Source organism: Sinocyclocheilus rhinocerous, unplaced genomic scaffold (assembly GCF_001515625.1).
Source record: "Sinocyclocheilus rhinocerous isolate Xijiao unplaced genomic scaffold, SAMN03320098_v1.1 scaffold897, whole genome shotgun sequence".
NCBI classification, from domain to species: domain Eukaryota; kingdom Metazoa; phylum Chordata; class Actinopteri; order Cypriniformes; family Cyprinidae; genus Sinocyclocheilus; species Sinocyclocheilus rhinocerous.
In genome coordinates this window covers 347,656-365,682 of record NW_015649224.1, presented here as the reverse complement: position 1 = coordinate 365,682, position 18,027 = coordinate 347,656, and the positions used below count along the sequence as shown (strand labels likewise).

The following is an 18,027-nucleotide window of genomic DNA, read 5'->3' as shown; positions in this document are numbered from 1 at the left end:
ACATCGTCTGCATGTGGAGGAGCAGCTGCAAGAGGAGATAAAAATTGTTGACAGTTTAAAGAAGGAGTGTGACACACTGATCTATAAAATGAGAGAAATAGTTCTTTCCACTCCTCTGTCCTTTCTTTCTGTTGTTTCTTTTTCAACAGAACAGCCTAAAGAGACAGCATGTTTGTTTTTGTAGGAGAAGATTTTGCAGAACAATCGTAAAGCAGCAGAGGGCGATCTGGAGCTCATTAACCGAGAAAAGCAGCAGAAGCTGAATGAAGTGAATGTGGTGGTGCCACTCAGACTGCATCAGGTGTGAACATAATTACATGTACTTGCTGATTATCTTATGTGTTAAAGTGCTAAAGTGTTAAATCTGCTAAAGTGTAATTTACATCCAATATCAAGTCTCTTTCTCTTTCTCCATCGGAACAGATTGAATATGTGAATAATGGTCTATTACCGGGTAAGCTTGACTCAGCATTGGTCCTGAACACAGCTGATCTACAACGTCTGCAGAAGCGTATTAAAGAGCTGCAGCAGGAGAAGATTGAACAGCGAGAGCTCTATAAACACGCAAAGCAGCAGCAACACGTGCAGCTCACACATGACCTTAAAGATATGGAGGCCAGAATAAAGGGTCAGACATCTACATACATGATGACAACTTCAAATCACGCACTTGCTGCTAGTTGTAAAATGCAGTTGTAAATTGTACTATGAATTCTTACTTACAATGTTTTTTTTTTCACAAACTGAGGAATGAGAAAAAAGATATTATATTTCCTTAAACTTGAGGTGCTAGTTTCAGGAATAAAGTGTTACATTAAATACATTTCTTTGCAGAGTCGGAAGTACATTGCGAGCAGCTGATGCTTAAGAAGTTCGGAAAGCTGGTTGACCTCGAAGTTCTGCAGACTCTGTCAGGCAACAGGAGGGTAGAGGAGATGAGACAGGAGATCAGAGAACAGGATGCCAAATACACAAAGGAGCTCAAACACTGGGAGGTACACCCAGGGCTGTCCTTAGCTGACGCGGGGCCCAGGGCGAGGTAGGGAGCGGGGAGCGTTCGCGATCGCGTTCTGGTGGTGGTGGGGGGGTCCCCTCGGTCCGTTCGCCGTGGGGCCACCAGTTGCACCCCCCCTAAGGACGGCCCTGGGTACACCGACACTTACACTACCTTTGCCTTACACTACTGTTCAAAAAAAAATTTTTTTTTAATGCTTTTTGAAAAAAGTCTCTGATCAAAAATATTGTAAAAACAATATTGTGAAATATTATTATTATAAAATGATCAGCCAATTATAATATTATTAGCATTATTATTAAAATAACTGTTTTCTATTTTAATATATATTAAAATGCAATGTATTCCTGTGATGGCAAAGTCTTCAGTCTCACATGATCCTTCAGAAATCATTGTAATATGCTGATTTGATGCTAAAGAAACATTTATTATCACTGTTGATTTTTTTTTTCAGTTTTCATAGATTTTTCAGGATTCAGTGAATTTAAAGTTCAACAGCCTGCTCAGTCAGAAAAAAGCACTGGATGAACAACTCAATGCCAGACAGCGGAAGACGGTATTCAGTTCTTCACATATTTGTTGTTGCTAAAACCAAACATGATTTAGTTTACTCAATTTCAGTTCAGATTCATCTTGAATCGCTACAGTACTGACAAATGAAGCAGTAGCAGCACCTGCAGCTGTGAATGTTTATGCAGGACACTTCTCATACATTCAAAATGTGTGTGTGTTTGTTTAAGGTGGGTCAGTTCGAGGCCATCTGGTTGAAAAACAGGAACTGCAGAGGCTGCAGCAGCTGGTAGCGGCTCAAGCACAGGACATCGAGGCTCTCACCGATGAGATCCGTGCTCGTTCACGCAAAGACAGCCATGTTCTCCCTCCTCTTGAACCTGTCCTGCCTCCCATTCCCACCCTGCCCCACAGACACACAACAAGCAATTCTGTTTTGCACAGGAAACACAACCTCAGCAGCAAAGCTGTGAAATAGATCCACACACACACTTTTACCATAAGTGCAAAATCAGCATGTTAGCACTCAGACCTCAAGCTATAAATCTGTACCTGTAGACATGTACGACAGACTAAATATGCAATTGTCTAACTGTAATAAATTGTTTTCTTGGTGATTTTAATGTGTAATGTGTCTCCTTCCTCTTAGACTGACCTTTTCAGAAATTGCTGCATAACCTTTGAGATTTCCCCCATTATTTTATCATCTTAATCTGGCAAGTTTCAAATCTAGAATGTCACAACTCAACCAAATCTTAAAAAATATTAATAAAAACATGAGCAGTTAACATGTGACAACATTTTGCTGTAGCTTGAAATGCTATATCTAAAAGATTTACTTAAACTCTATTTACATTCATTATATATGCACTTTTTGTGAAATCATTAAATGAGAGACAGAATATTTGTACTTATAACACCACAGATCTACTTAAGTAAACGAAAGAAAAAGATAAGGCAAATGTGAAACATGTTAACATTAAGAATAATATTAAAAGAAATACTGAGTACATCATCTAAAAATATAAGCAGATTGTCTGGCATTAAAATGTTGTTGACATTTCCAAATATACCTTCTCCTGTTTTCTAGTATCAATGAATGAACACTAAATTTACAGAAAATAAGAAATACTGAGTACATCATCTAAAAATATAAGCAGATTGTCTGGCATTAAAATGTTGTTGACATTTCCAAATATACTCCTGTTTTCTAGTATCAATGAATGAACACTAAATTTACAGAAAATAAGGAAAGCTATAAAATATATCGCAGTACACGTGTACAGTGAAGCTGTGTCACGTCCTTTGTGACATTCTTGTGCTGTTTCGACGTGTGATGTCACGGGCATTGCGGCTCTATCAGATTGAGAATGAAAGGAGGCGATACAGGAGGAGAGGATGATTTATAGGATGAGCGAAATACTAAACATACACTAAGAGGAGCTAAGAAGTAAGGTTGAATGGTTTGGGAGATTCGACGCCTGCTGTTTTAGGCATTTGTAACAATCCCGGTAGTAAAACAATCCGACAATCTAGTCTTTAGAGACAAAAGCAAATGTGTAGCCTTTGCTTTATTGTTGTCGTGATTAACGCCGTTGACTTGAAGAAATCAGTTCATTTATGTTGCGCGTTTCATCCGGACTACGATAAACGTTTTATATGGTTTCCACACTGACTGGAGTTAGGCTACCTTACTTGTAAGTAAGCAGATTCTTTTATCTAGACAATATCACAGTCATGATATTATCGTGTTGGATAATATCCATTAGTAGCTACAAGGTGGACTATAATGAAATGCAGATATTCATTTGTAATACTTTTTTTTATACATATTGTAATATAGTTTGTTTACGCAAGGTACTGCAGAAGATGCGGAGGAACGTCATGACGACACCTGCGTAGATACGCCCATTACAAAAACAAACCACGTGATCTCATGTTTTACAATTAACACAATGCACTCAGTGTGAGTGTTGTCTGTTTTTTTTATTTCTTTGCACAAAGATCTAATAAGTATACAATATTTTATATAATTCTTTATGAAAGATGATTGCGTTTCATTCCACGTGGTTTGTGTGATCTGCGCTAAATGTCAGAACAGCATGTAAAAACAAATAGCATCTTTGTCATTTTTAATGTTGATTTAGGTCAATGGCTTTCAAACTTTTTGATGCCAAAGACCCCATATGGACTGCATCGTTTTTCTGTTAGGTTAACCTCCTTGCTGCACATGGTGGTCGTTTTCTCAAAAATAATAAGCCTTAATACCTAGCTGCAACAATTCCAAACGGTTTGTGGTTATTGATGAAATAATTCATTATTAGCAAGATCCTTAGATCACACCAATACTGAATCAGGCAGGATACTGAAACAGGATATACTTTTGTTTTTTATGTTTTATAATCTTCAATCTCATTTGTCTGCATTGTTTACAGGGGGCCAAAGCTGGACATGTTCTAGTATCTCATTGAGAAGCTGCCAAGCTGGACGAGTCCAGTTCTGAATACTCGAGAACAGACCCTACAGAAGCCGTACACCTTGGACCCATCCCGGAAGAGCAGTATGTAGGCGAAGGAACCGAGAAACCAGTGCCTCTAGCGCCACACGCCCGCTACAGGGACGCAGAAACAATCACAGGTCAGAATGTGTGTGACTGTGTGTTGTTTCATTACAGGATGCACAAGATGTACTAGTGTTGATTTTCACATCTCTGTCTCTCTCTCTCTGATATAGATGTTTGTAACAGCACAGAGCTCCCTGAGGTGGAGATTATCAGTCTGCTGGAGGAGCAGTTGCCGGTCTACAGGCTGAGGGCAGACTGTGTGTACGGCTATGAGCACGACGACTGGATCCACACACCTCTCATCTCACCCGACACACGCATAGACCTCACCTCTGAGCAGATTGAGGAAACCCTCAACTACTTTTGTGAGTGAAAGAGGCTTGTTATCATGATAAAGATTTATTACCACTAACAGGTTTCTGTGCATCTTAAAAAGGTCTCAAAAAGTCTTAATTCACCCTTCCACTTTTTTTTTTAAATTTTAAGAAAACATAAACTTTAAAGAAACATTTCTTGCACAATTAAAAATGCATTGTTAAAAATCAAAATTATAATTTCGTAGTACAGCTGGCAGAGGAAAGCTGCACTAGTTTGTGCTACTGGAGCTAAATAATTGCTAGAGTTAGTGGTTGTCTGCAGATTCCTCTACCTTTTATCTGGTGAGTTGTGATCTAATATTTGAGTTAAGATTATAAAAACTTTTTTCCTGGCCATATAATATGATAGTGCTGATTTTTCCAGTTTTTAAAGGACCTAGATGTAACAGAATATGTTGCGAAGATATATCAAGGTCATTGTGAAAAATGAACTGTGTTGTCACTGACATGGCTCAGCCAGTAGATGGTGCTGGTTTCTTCTGTTTCCTGCACTGGTTTTGTGGGTGAGATAGAGTTTAAAATAAAGTGATCTGATGTAAAGCTACAGCTGATTGCAGCCCATGTATTGTAAGCAATATTTTCTCAGCTGCGTGAACTGGAAATAAAAAAAAAGCCATTATTGTGACTTGTGAACTGCACTGTAAGTTAAAACATAAATATTAGAACAAATGTTACATAATATTGCAAAAGTGTTTATAGTGAAAGATACGCTACCATTCAAAAGTTTGGGGTAAGTAGGAATTTTAAATGCTTTTAAGGAAGTCTCTTATGCTCACCACATAATTAAAGGACACATTTAATTTATAATTTGTCTTAAATCTAATTTTGTAAAAAAAAATAAAAAAATCGTGAAATCAAAATCGTGAATCGAATCGAATCGTGAGTTGAGTGAATTGTTACATCCCTACTCACCACAGTTGCATTTTTTTCAATCAAAAATAAAGTGAAACAGTAATAGTGTGAAATATTATTACAATTTAAAATAACTGTTTTCTGTTTGAATACATTTTAAAGTGTAATTTATTCCTGTGGTTGCAAAACTGAATTTTCAGCAGTCATTACTCATTACTCTAGTCTTCAGTGTCACGTGATCCTTCAGAAATCATTCTAATATGCTGATTTGCTGCTCGAGAAACATTTTTCATTATTGTCAATTTTGAAAACATCTGTGCTGTTTAATATTTTTGTGGAAACGGTGATAGATTTTTTTTTCTTTGTTTGAAGAATAGAAAGATCAAACGAACAACATTTCCATTACAAAGTCGTTACTGTCACTTAAATAAAGTTAATGCATCCTTAAAGTATTCATTTAAAAAAAAAATCTTACTGACCCCAAGCTGTTGAACAATTAATAACAAATTTTTCTATTATTTATTTGCACTGACCTTGTAAACAAGTTGTCTGACTTGTAAACAATGACCCATTTTGATTAGCATTCTGAGACTTTATCTAATTAACCTTTTTGCAGCCTTTATTTTTTTAAAGTGGTTCTAGTTACATAACTGTTATAGATCTCCCCTCCTGTGTATCAGACATGTCGGAGTGTCTGATGCACATGCATCGACTATTGCACGATTCTAAAGTTTCTCTGATTGGCTGCTGCATGTGCCAGTGTGAAAGAACAATAATAAGTCGTTTATTTTACACTCATTCACTTACTCTTTAGAATAAATACCACCAATAGTTTGTTTATAAATAAAGTTCACACCAATAAGAAAGAGACAGTAATTGTATTGTTGTGTAAGATGTGAAGTGAATTTCAACACTTAATTTAAATGATAAATGTTCAATTGGATATTTGTGTACAGCTCTTGACTGAAGCCCATCTGAATAGATCCTACTGAGTCATGTTTACTGTCTGAATCATGGCTTATATCAGCTTTCTGTGCAGACAGAATATACTGACAACGACATAAAGAATGATAATGTAATAATTAGTTCATTTTCTTTTTCTGATGGACTCTGCAATGATATTATATTTCAGTTATCTTTATTTTCTTCTTAAATGGAAAAACAATTGATATCTGCACTTAATCCTAGAGAGAATACTATGGTGGTTTCTGTTGTTCAGTACCTTTTGAATTCTTCTTTTTAAGGAAGTATTTCTATAGAATAGTATAGACTTACAGGGAGATGTTCTGGTCAAGCTCAGGCACGTAAACCTATTTACAAATAATTTACACAATGACAAGACAATTATCAAGCTGCCTAAGAGCAAATAAACAACTCAAATTAACTAGTGAGGGATTGACAGTTAGGTTATTTGAAAATTTACATTTTTTATGTTTCATATTTTGAACATTTTTTTAGTCAATTTTTAAATCGTCTTTTGAAATTTGTATATTATCATACTAAAAAAAGTTGCCAGTTACAATAATATTTGTGTCACTTTTGATCAATGTAATGCATCCTTGCTCAATAAAAGTATTAATTTCTTTAAAAATATAGATAAAAAATAATTTATTGTTACTAAATAACTCTGTGTTGATTTTAATTGTCATATTGTGGTAAGAGAAAACAAATGATAATGATTTCCACCTTTACAAATTATAAGTTTAATATTTTATATCTTATGCTAATCATGGATAATATTGCATAGTCATATGACAGGGGCATGAAAACACATTGCATAGTATGAATGTCCCACTAGTTAACACATTAGTTATAGTCTAGTGTGTAACCTTTACATTTGACCTTGTGATGTCAACACTACCATCAGTATCATACATCAGTTAATCAGTTAATGTTTTTGAAAAAGGTCACAGAACAAGGGATGCATTTATTTGACCGGAAATGCAGTAAAAACAGTAATATTGTGAAATATTGTTAACTTAAAAAAAACTTAAAATTATTTTCTATTGTAATATATTTTAAAATGTAGTTTACTCCAGTGATGGCAAAGCAGAATTTTCAGCATCATTACTCCATTCTTCAGTCTCACATGATCCTTCAGAAATCATTATAATATGCTGATTTGGTGCTCAAGAACAGATTTGGTGCTGCCTAATATTTTTATGTGAACCAGGATACAATTTGTTTCAGGATTCTCTGATGAATAGAACGTTTAAAAGAACAGCAATTATTTGAAATACAAGTCTTTTGTAACACTATAAACTTCTTTATTGTCATTTTAGATTGCATTTTCTTAAAAAATGATTTAAAAATTATTGCTAAATACATGTTTCCAAAATAACCTGACTTAATTGACTTAACTGTCATATTGTGATAAGAAAAAAACAAATATGATTACCACCTCTACAAATTATATTTTATTGGATAATCTTATGATAATCATGGATAATATTGCATAGTCATGTGATAGAGGCATAAAAATACACTGACTAGTATGAATGACCCACTAGTTCACACTGTAGATTATAATCCTTTACATTTGACCTTGTGATATCAACATTACCGTCATGTCCCACATCCCCCCACCACCACAACCTCTCTCTCTCTCTCTCTCTCTCTGTCTCACTCCTTCCCTCCCACAGTCTCTCTCTCTCTCATCGTAGTGTTAAATATAGTCACTCTACTCTTGTTGCTGTAACTGACCACACTCTCAGCATCACTCAATAGCATTACGGGAGGAAGGAAGTGTAGTGCTCAGGTTTGGTTTAGTCTGGTCCTCTCCTCTCTGCTGAGTGGAGAGGGAGTGAAAGGATGCACAAGATCATGGGAGCAGAAGACTTTGAGCTGGAGTGGTGCTATGAGCAGTATGCTGATGGTAAAGTGATGTGTGTGTTTGTGGTTCATGTACTTTTAGTGTCTCCTTGAGTGGTTTCTGCATTGATTTCTCATTATCAGGGGTGTTTTTGTAGATTTTGAGGTGTTTCATTTGTGTGTTGTGGGCTACTTTTATCTATAAATTATTTGGATGAGATTCAGAAGTGCTTTAAAGCTAAACATTCTCTTTTTTACTCTCTTTGTCCTTTTTGAGTGTAGCCTGAGGCCTCTGGTTGGCTTTGTGCATGTGTGTGTGTGTGTGTGTGTGTGTGTGTGTGAGAGAGGACAGCATGCTTGACTTATTGTTTGCTCAGTCTAGGGCCATTTCCTTTTCTGACAGTATGTCCTCATAAAACTTTTCTTTCTCTTTCTCATAACCAGTCTGGAAGTGTTTAATATTTTTACAGTCAATGTTCCGAGGCTGTGCTCTAAATTTAGATTTATAATCCTCATTAAAGCAGTTTAGGAACAGCTGCATTAATAAGACATGATTTATTACTAAAATTCATGTAAACAGGGCAGCAGGCATAAAGTTCAGTCTTTGTCTTTTGAAGAAGACTTTACTGCATATTCAGTTTTGTATATTGAAGTTAAGCTTCTATTTTATTATATCCTTCTAACAAAAGTAGTTTCTCTTGCCCACATCCTTGTACACTGAATTTAGTATCAAATGTTTCATTGAAAGGATGTCAGAAAGTTTATATTTTTATATTTTATCTCTTATTACTTTTTATTTTTGTGTATACTTTGTGTGTGTGTGTGTGTGTGTGAATGTATGAGCTTGTGATATAACAGTAATTGTGGCTGATCTGATTCTGGCTGACTGTGGATGGAGTTGCTGGGTAACAGCACCATGGAAACAGTTGCCGGGGCAATCACGCATGGTTTGTCATTGATTTTATTGTAAGAGGGTGATGGGGCGAGGTCAGCAAGCCAGTTGCCCCCCCCCCCATCTATGTAAACTCACATTAGATTTCTGTAAGCTTGAGAGTTTTTATGTCAGGATAATTTTTAGGTCAGGTATAACATAATATTATATACAATATAATAATTTTAGGTCAGGTCTATGTAAGAGTTTTTCCACATTGTACTGAACTCTTTTTGGATGTTTTTAGGTTCAGGTTAAATTTGTTTAAGCAGGTCTGATGTACTCAAGTGCTTTTTCGGTCTGTGTTTCAGTGCTATGTGCTGAGCGAGTGGGCCAGATGACTAAGACCTACAATGACATCGACGCTGTCACAAGACTTCTGGAGGAGGTGAAGTTTAAAAATAAATTATGTGCATTTATTATGATTCTAGAGTAGGCCTGTCGCAATAATCAATAAATCGACTTATCGCGCAATATATTGCACAACAAAAAGTTGTTATCGTGACAGGCCTATTCTAGAGTTTGGGGTCAGTAAGAATAAAAAAAAAAAAATTATAAATTAATGCTTTTATTCAGCAAGGATGCATTAAATTGATTAAAAGAGTCAGTAAAGACATTTATAATGTTACAAAAAAAAAACTATTTTAAATGTTGTTCTTTTGAACTTTCAACTCATCTATGAAACCTGAAAAAAAAGAATCACGGTTTTCACAAAAAAAATTTTTGCAGCACATAATGAGAAATTATAATAATAAATGTTTCTTGAGCATCAAATCAGCATATTAGAATGATTTCTGAAGGATCTTGTGTTACTGATGATTGGAGAAAGTTCAGGTTTGCCATCACAGGAATAAATTACATTTTAAAATATATTGAAATAGAATTTTTTTTTAAAAACTGTAATAATATTTCACAATATTACTGTTTTTACTATATTTTTGATTAAATAAATGCAGCCTTGGTGAATATAAGAGGCTTAAAAAAATCTTATCAACCTTAAATGTTAGAACTGTAGTGTATTAGCAAATCTTTTCCTCGACTCTACAGAAAGAGCGGGATTTGGAGCTCTCTGCCCGCATCGGTCAGTCCCTCCTGAAGAAGAACCGTGTTCTGTCAGAGCACAACGAATACCTGGAGGAACAAGTGGGCACCATCAGGGAGGAGGTACATGAACAGATTGATTACAATGTTCAGATGAAAGTGTCAAATGGTCTTTCTGGTGGGAATTCACTAAAAATGAGTTGCTCCTGCTGAAATCCTGTGTGCAAAAATGTTGCAATTCCTTAGTGAATTCAGCTCTCAGTTTTCAGAAGCTTTTTTATGGCTTTTATTTTTTAAGTCTGTTAAACTGTTAGTAAGTATATGAGTAATGGTAATTAGCAATGAAGCATGAGCAATGAATGAATTCTTGTTTACATTTTGTTCATTTTATTGTACACAGGTGGCTCAGCTGCACCATGAGTTGAATCTAAAAGACGAGCTCCTGCAGTTCTACACTAATGCAGTGGAGGAGAGTGAAGAGGGGTCTGGATCGCCCACGTCAGTCCACTGTTTTATAACACTGTCCTCTTTTATCTATTGCTCAAGGCCGGTGGAGCTGGTTCTGTTGGCTTCAGTTAGGATATTTAGGGGCTTTTCAGCTGTAGTTTAATTTATAATGCACAACCATTTTCAACAACCTCAACACTTGTTATTTCTGTTGAATCAGACAGAAGGTCTCTGATGAAAATAAAGTAAGCAGAATTGTAATATTTCAACGTGCCCATATTAGGGCTGATTTCTTATTCATACAGTCTTTTGTTTTCGGGATCAGGAGTCAACAGGGAAGGGCAGGAGTTTCTGCCAGAAGCGGTTCCTCTCTGGACATTCTGCAGCAGAAACTTCGAGACCTGGAGGAGGAAAATCTCTCTCTCAGATCAGAGGTACATGCACATGCCAAAGCAAACAATAAAATAAATACATATATATTTATAAACACATTACCATTCAGAAGTTTGCAGTGGGTAAGATTATTTTAGAAAACAATAATTTCTTTGATGGAACAGACATTTCAGAAGAACAGCTTTTACTTGAAATAGAAATCTTTTATAACATTATGAATGTCTTTACTGCCTCTCTTGATTAATTTAATGGGTCCTTGCTGAATAAAAGTATTAATTTAGCTAAAAATTAATTAACCCAAACTTTGGAATGGCAGTGTATATATAAATATGAGGAACATCAGCTCATTCAATTCAATAAAGCAAAAGCAAAAGAGGAAAGACATTTTGGCCAGTAGCAATGTATATGCCACTGGCCAATTTCCATGTGTGAATAGAAAAAAATATAGATTTCTATTGTGCGTGCATGCGTGCCGTGATCACAATATCTTACAGAATATCTATGACCTCTGTTAGTCAGAGTCATTCTGAATTCACAGTGAACAACCAGCAAATGGTCGAGCAAATAAATATTTGTTATGCTTATGGATAGTATTTCATGTTTCCAGAAGTTTACTGATTCCACCATACAAAGATTGCAATCTTTTTGCTTTTTTTTTTTTAAATGTCCCATCTTGATTTGATGTATTTAGAAAACATTTGATTGAATGTTCTTAGAAATTACACAGAACAGATCAAATAAGACACACTTGATCTTTAAGTAGTACCAGTCTCTCTTTCTGTCCCTAGGCGAGTCAGCTGAAGTCTGAGACAGAGTCATATGAGGAGAAGGAACAGCAGCTGGTGAATGACTGCGTCAGAGAGCTGAGTGAGTGATGCTTTGTTTAGGGCTTAGGTGGAGGTGTAGAGCTCTATATTTTAACTAAACAAAAAATAAGTCCACCCTTTCTCCTCATACAGGGCAGTCCAGCATCCAGATCTCCAGTATAGCAGAAGAACTGGCCAAAAAAACAGAAGACGCCTCTCGCCAGCAGGAGGAAATCACACACCTTCTCTCTCAGATAGTGGACCTGCAGAAAAAAGCCAAAACTGTGAGAATCCTTTCGTCTTTCACTTTATTGGTGAATGAATTGTAAATACATGAGATAAATATGTGCTAAGATTTATGTGTGTATGTGTATGTTTTTGACAGTTTGCCGTTGAGAATGAAGAACTTTCTCAGCACCTTACGGCAGCTAAAGATGCTCAAAGACAGCTTACTTCCGAGGTACTTTATTTCAGACATAATAAACAATATTCCACATATTTAATCTTACAAAAACATACCTTCATAATATATTCATTCATTCTGTGTAAATGTTATTAACAATTGTTGGTTCCTCACACATACACAGCTGCAGGAGCTGGAGGAGAAATACTCAGAGTGCATTGAAATGCTCCATGAGGCTCAAGAGGAGCTCAAGAACCTACGGAACCGCAGTGTGTCCGCAGGAACTCCTCGACGCTATCACCCTCTGGGACTTTTTCCCATGGTGAACACACACACACACACACACACACACAGACAGTTATATAACTCATGCATTCAATAGCAGTCAATTTGCACTGCTGTTCAAAAGTTTGGGGTCAGTAGGATTTAAAAAAAAAATTTATATACGTTATTCAGCAAAAACTTGTTAAATTAACTAAAAGTGACAAAACGTGTAAAAGTGATAGACTTTACATTGTTACAAAACATTTCAAATTGAACTTTCTATTCATCAAAGAATCACAGTTTCCACAATAATATGAAGCAGCACAACTGTTTTCAACATTGATAATAAAAATAATTGTTTCTTGAGCACCAAATCAGCATATTAAAATGATTTCTGTCGGATCATGTGACACTGAAGACTGGAGTAATGGCTGCTGAAAATTCATTAACCACTTCTTTTAAATTGTAATATTATTTCACAATAAAAGTGTTTTTAATGCATTTTAGTCTAATAAATACAGCCTTCAAAAACATTTTAAAAATCTTATTGACACCAGACTTTTGAATGGCAGTGTACTTGAAGCTATATAAATAAAAACATTATCAAGTCCTAACCGGTTTGGTATTGACATTTACTTGTAAATGTACTTTTTGGCCCTGTCAATTTGTATTGTACACAAATACCAAATTAATTGAAAATTATAATAGTACAAAATATAATTTCCCTGATTCTAAGATATTTTACACATTGAAAGAGGCATTTAAAAGTCTGAGAGGTGAACAATCCCAACATAGAAAAATTGGGGCAAATTTAATCCTTCTAAAATGTCTAAAAATAACTTAAATTCTAAAATATAATTTAAAATGTATAATTACTTATTATATATAAGTGTGTGATTTTTTTTTTTTTATATCGTTCAGGGAGACAGAAAAGTTCCCCAAATTGAATAATCACACATATGTATGTGTGTACCTACTTAACCATATTTTGGAGACATAATCGTACTCTAAATTGAGCTAAATCTGACAAAATTTCAGTTTGAGAATGTCCTCATTGGTAAAAACGGTATAAAGTAAATAGTTTTTTTTTTTAACTGTAAAAATGCAGAAAGTCTTTTTAGGTTTAGAGTGTGGGTTAGATTACAGCATTTATAACAAACTGTATATAAAAAAATAGAGGTCTATAAAATGTCTCCATGTTGATAGCCAAGTAAGCGTGTGTGCATATGTGTTTTAGGACTCCCTGGCTGCTGAAATTGAGGGAACCATGAGGAAGGAATTGAGTCTGGAGAATCCTGATAATGAAGAACAGAGGTTTGAAATTTTCCTCTCTTTTTTTACTTTCCTTCACAGAGCACATTTTCTTTTATTGTCATAATCTGAATTAGTTCAATATCTCGATTTATCTTGCTTTGTGTCTCAAGTGTGAAATGTGCTTTGTCTCAAGGGTTCGTCATAAGCGTGTGTTTGAGACTGTGAAGAACATCAACCAGTCTGTCAGACAGCGATCTGCTAATTCTGCTACCAACATCCCTGGATCCAATCAGACGCTCTCCTCCCTTAGCTCCGCCCTCTCTGACACCAATGGCAACAATGCAGCACCTGATAACCGTACACAGAGCATGCTCCAGGAGACCGGCTCCTCAGATGCTGCGTGAGTCTGTTATGAGGCTATGTTTACAGAGGCTGTAAGCAAATAACTTTAAATTGACCTTTAGGTTACTTAAAATATTAATGGGACTGAAAGGCCACTGGTTCTGGCACACTTGAATTTGAGTTTGAGCGTCATTCTCAGGAATCCATGGCATTTGTACTAGAAGATTTCAGGGAATTTTTACATTTAATTATTATTTTATTTTAAAAGGTCAGTGCTGAATTTCCAAAAGTCATATTTTTTCACCTACACTTATTTCAGCTCATTACAATTGTTACATTACAATTCATTGTTTGAAATGTTTCTTGGAGTAGACTTTTTTTTTTTTTTAATCATACATTTAAGAATAAAATAAATGCATAAAATAATTTTGCATTACACAATAAACAAAGTCAAAGCTATGAAATAATGTGACTAATTTGCGCATCCTTTTAAATTAAATTAAACAAATGCCACAGTTTCCTGAGAATGACCCTTGTTTTCAGTCATACGACTTACCTTGTTCTCTGACTGCAGTGTGGATGCCCCTGAGAAGCGATCTGGCTCTGAGGAGCTCAAACTTGCTCTGAGGCGACTGTCTTTGCGACGGCAGAACTGTCTGAGTGAGCGTCTCTTCTTCGAGGGGGAGCGAGAGAGGCGTAATCGGCAGCCAGCAGACAGTGTAGATTACTCAAACAGGCTGGTGCACAGCGAGAGCATCATGTCCCTGGGCGCTTGGGCCAGTCGGCCCTATCTTCCTGACAAGCTCCAGATTGTCAAACCTCTGGAAGGTGACCGAAATACCCAAAATATCTATCCTAAGACATTCCTGCGTTACCGTTCCAGGCCACGTCCACCCACTATGATACTTTTCAATTCACTGTGGGGGCTAATGCATCCCCGCAAACACTAATACTTTAGAGAGTCCCGCTCCTGGATACATTTACACTAGCGATCAGGTTATGACAAAGTTTTGAAAATGGATAAATGTAAAGGAATAGTTCACCAAAAAGTCAAAATGTTGTCATCTAGCCCTTTAATTCTAAACAAATGCTAATTTTGAAGGAAACACTCCCTCCACTGTATCACTTAGCTGATGCAAATTATTTTGCATATGCTGTTGCTGTTATGCATATTCATATATACTATAAAGGCTCTTTAATAGGAGGAAAAAGGCAGGACTTTATTTGTGTTTTATGTACGCTAAACCATGTATGTGAGATGTGAAAGAGTCCGATCAGTCATATATATTCTAGTGATGTGATGTAATATACACAAAGTAGTGACTGAAATACAAAGTTTGTTGTGAAAGTTCTTGGGGGAAGAAGTTCTGTTTTGTATTTTATTAACGCCACCTAATGGACAATGGGTGTAAAATGAATATTTTCACTTTTGTGTCTTATTCTTCAGTCTTCAGTATTTTCTGTTTCTGTATTTCTTGTACTTTCTTGTATTTTTTTTTCACCTCTCATTTTGGTAAAATTCTGTTCTGCACTTTCATTTAGTATATCTTCAATAAAGTCACTTCATCTTATTCTGTTTGCTATTCTCATTCTTTCTTTCTTTTGTTTTTCATTATCACATCATTGCACCATTGTTAATATGTGTGTGTTTTCACACTGACCTGTGTAAATAAGGTTATATAATCACACAGTTCTTCTTCTCAGCATCCCTCATGTTTTCTTCTTTTCCTAGGCTCGGCTACACTTCAGCATTGGCAGCAGTTGGCTCAGCCTAATCTGGGTGGTATCCTGGATGCTCGACCTGGTGTGGTCCCGAAAGGCTTCCGTCCCTTGGAGCTGGAACTGGAGGAAGTATATCACTATGCTGACTATGAGGAAGATGAACCTGGAGAGCAGTACTTCCAGAACCTTCCCACCACAACCACATCTAATCCCAGTGTCCCTCCTGCCCATAGCCTCGCCCCCTCAGCCTCCCCGTCACCATGTCTCAGCACAGGTCACGCTTCCATAGACTTCTCAAGTAAGTCAACCAGTTTTGTGTCCTATACTCAAAATTTTGAATGTGATGCAAAGATTGATATTATAATAATGCTAAGAAAACTTTCCCATTGTTCCAGGCAAACAATTTCCTATAAATTAACCTTACAAATGTATTGTTATTATTTTAAAACCATTTATTTGGTAAATATTTATTTAGATAAAATGAATTAAACTGCATATTTGCTGTGACTAGTTCTTATATGACAATTTATGACATTAGTAGCTCAATAAAATACAAAATGAATTTATTTAAAAATACATCAAAACTGTGTATTTGCCCATTGTCCCAGGCTAACAAATTTTTAATTTCAAGTTTACAAATTTCTCAAATCAATATTTCAAATACATGTATTTGGCAAGTTGCCAAAAATATTGTATTTTATTTATTATTTCATTCACTTTTTTTTCATAAATTTCATAAATTATTATTTAGATAAAAATAAATAAACTCTGAATTTGTTTTGACTACTCTCAGCTCTTGGATCTTTTCCAGTGTATTTCCCAGGGAAATGCATGGCTCATACAAGTTCAACCTACACCTTCACCACCTGCAAAATCCTCCATCCGTCTGATGAGCTTACAAGGGTGACACCCAGGTAATGCACTGTCCTGTAACTCATACAATAACGGATTAGCCAATCAGCACATCATTTTCTGCTTTTCTGTCCAGTTTAAACCCCGTCCCCACTTTGTCTTGCGTGATGTCAAGCAGTCTGCGCTCGACACCTGCCGCCACGCCGTGTACTCCTCGGCGAATGAGTCTGTCCCAGTCTCAGTCTTTCACCAACCTGCGGGACTCCACCAAAACCTTCAGCACATCTTTGGGCCTTGTGCGCCTCTTGCAGGAGAGAGGCATCTCTGCTGCAGTGTACCAGCCTCACAGCTGGGACAGAGGAAGCGGAGGAGTTCTCTTCTCCACTTCAGTTCTTCCTCACCAGAATCGTCCCACCACTCCGCCTAATTCCCCCACCCGCTGCACTCCCAGCCCCAGTTCGGCCGTTTCTGATGTAGATACCTCCACACCTTTCTCTTTTAAGAGCCCGTCCTATGAAAACTTTTTGGCTTCCAAGCCAGCAAGGTCCATTTTGAAGGAGGTGGCGGGGGTGTCTGGGGCTCAGGCTAAAGACTGTGAGAGCCAAACCGATGTCAGTATGTATAATCTCAATTTAGTTGATAAGCTGAAAAGGCTGGGGTTGGCAAGCCCTGGGGCTTCTGGGGCAACAGGGGGAGGGATTCCGAGGCCAAGCCCACTTATAGGTCATCTGGGTGGGCTTCGGAGGGCAGGGTCCCCCTTTAGTCCACTGAACGAAGGTATGAGGAGGAATCGGAGCTATCCTGCTATGGTTGGTGCCAGCATGGCAATGAAGGGGCCCGGCCCTCAAGGGGACGAAATGCTACTGGCTCCTAAACTACCCAAGCAAACAAGTCTCAAATAATGAGTTATACATAATAATAAATCACACAATCAGTGGATTGTTCCTCACTAACTTACTAACACAGAATTCAAAATGTAACTTGTAAAAAAACATACAGTAGAAACACACTTAAAGTGATAATTCACCAGAAAATTCTGTCATTTACTCACACTCATGTTGTTCCAAACCTGTATGACTTTACAGAAGACAGTATTTTGAAGAATATTTCAAAATGACTGGACCCCACTGACTTTCATTGGATGGCCAAAAAAACAAAACAAAACACTGATACATTTTTCAAAATATCTTTTGCACTTCACAGAAGAAAGTAAATCATACTGAATTTTCTTTTGTGTGTGTTCAGCAGAGGAAACAAATGCATACAGGTCTGGAACAACATAAGAGTGAGTAAATGAGAGAATTTTCATTTTTATCCTTATGAAAACACGCATACATATGCAGATGTGTTTAAAGTGTTATTTTAATTCAGGCTGATCTGTCTTTATGTTCTCTCCTCATCAACTCCCTGATTTGCCCTGTACAATCTAATGTGATGTGTATCC

The 18,027-nt window shown here is 36.5% G+C and overlaps 1 protein-coding gene and 1 long non-coding RNA gene across 3 annotated transcripts; both read left to right on the top strand.

The window, feature by feature from the left end:
* Window positions 1-73: 73 nt before the first annotated feature.
* On the top strand, window positions 74-1,021 carry LOC107710320 (uncharacterized). Its single transcript, XR_001636588.1, has 3 exons — window positions 74-301; window positions 424-628; window positions 835-1,021. It is a non-coding gene; the product is annotated as an uncharacterized LOC107710320 (long non-coding RNA).
* A 6,946-nt stretch (window positions 1,022-7,967) lies between these two features.
* Window positions 7,968-17,655, top strand: LOC107710336 (trafficking kinesin-binding protein 1-like). 2 transcript variants are annotated; one of them, XM_016515085.1, is made up of 15 exons: window positions 7,968-8,192; window positions 9,371-9,447; window positions 10,107-10,223; window positions 10,501-10,598; window positions 10,873-10,981; window positions 11,729-11,807; window positions 11,900-12,030; window positions 12,132-12,206; window positions 12,334-12,471; window positions 13,651-13,727; window positions 13,861-14,067; window positions 14,584-14,837; window positions 15,742-16,029; window positions 16,543-16,645; window positions 16,720-17,655. In XM_016515085.1, the coding sequence occupies exons 1-15, from the start codon at window positions 8,129-8,131 to the stop codon at window positions 17,483-17,485; spliced, it is 2,583 nt and encodes an 860-aa protein (XP_016370571.1). In that variant the 5' UTR covers window positions 7,968-8,128; the 3' UTR covers window positions 17,486-17,655. The 2 variants fall into 2 exon arrangements, with proteins under 2 accessions (XP_016370571.1, XP_016370570.1); XM_016515084.1 differs by having other exon boundaries at window positions 7,969-8,192; window positions 16,525-16,645.
* Window positions 17,656-18,027: the final 372 nt, after the last annotated feature.

What these genes read in the sequence shown, in the direction of transcription:
- LOC107710336 (XM_016515084.1), top strand. Translation starts at nt 8,129, where the DNA reads ATGCACAAGATCATGGGAGCAGAAGACTTTGAGCTGGAGTGGTGCTAT. An exon ending in GAGGGGTCTGGATCGCCCAC is followed by an intron (nt 10,599 to 10,872) that starts GTCAGTCCACTG and finishes TTTCGGGATCAG; the next exon opens with GAGTCAACAGGGAAGGGCAG. An exon ending in GATTGTCAAACCTCTGGAAG is followed by an intron (nt 14,838 to 15,741) that starts GTGACCGAAATA and finishes TTCTTTTCCTAG; the next exon opens with GCTCGGCTACACTTCAGCAT.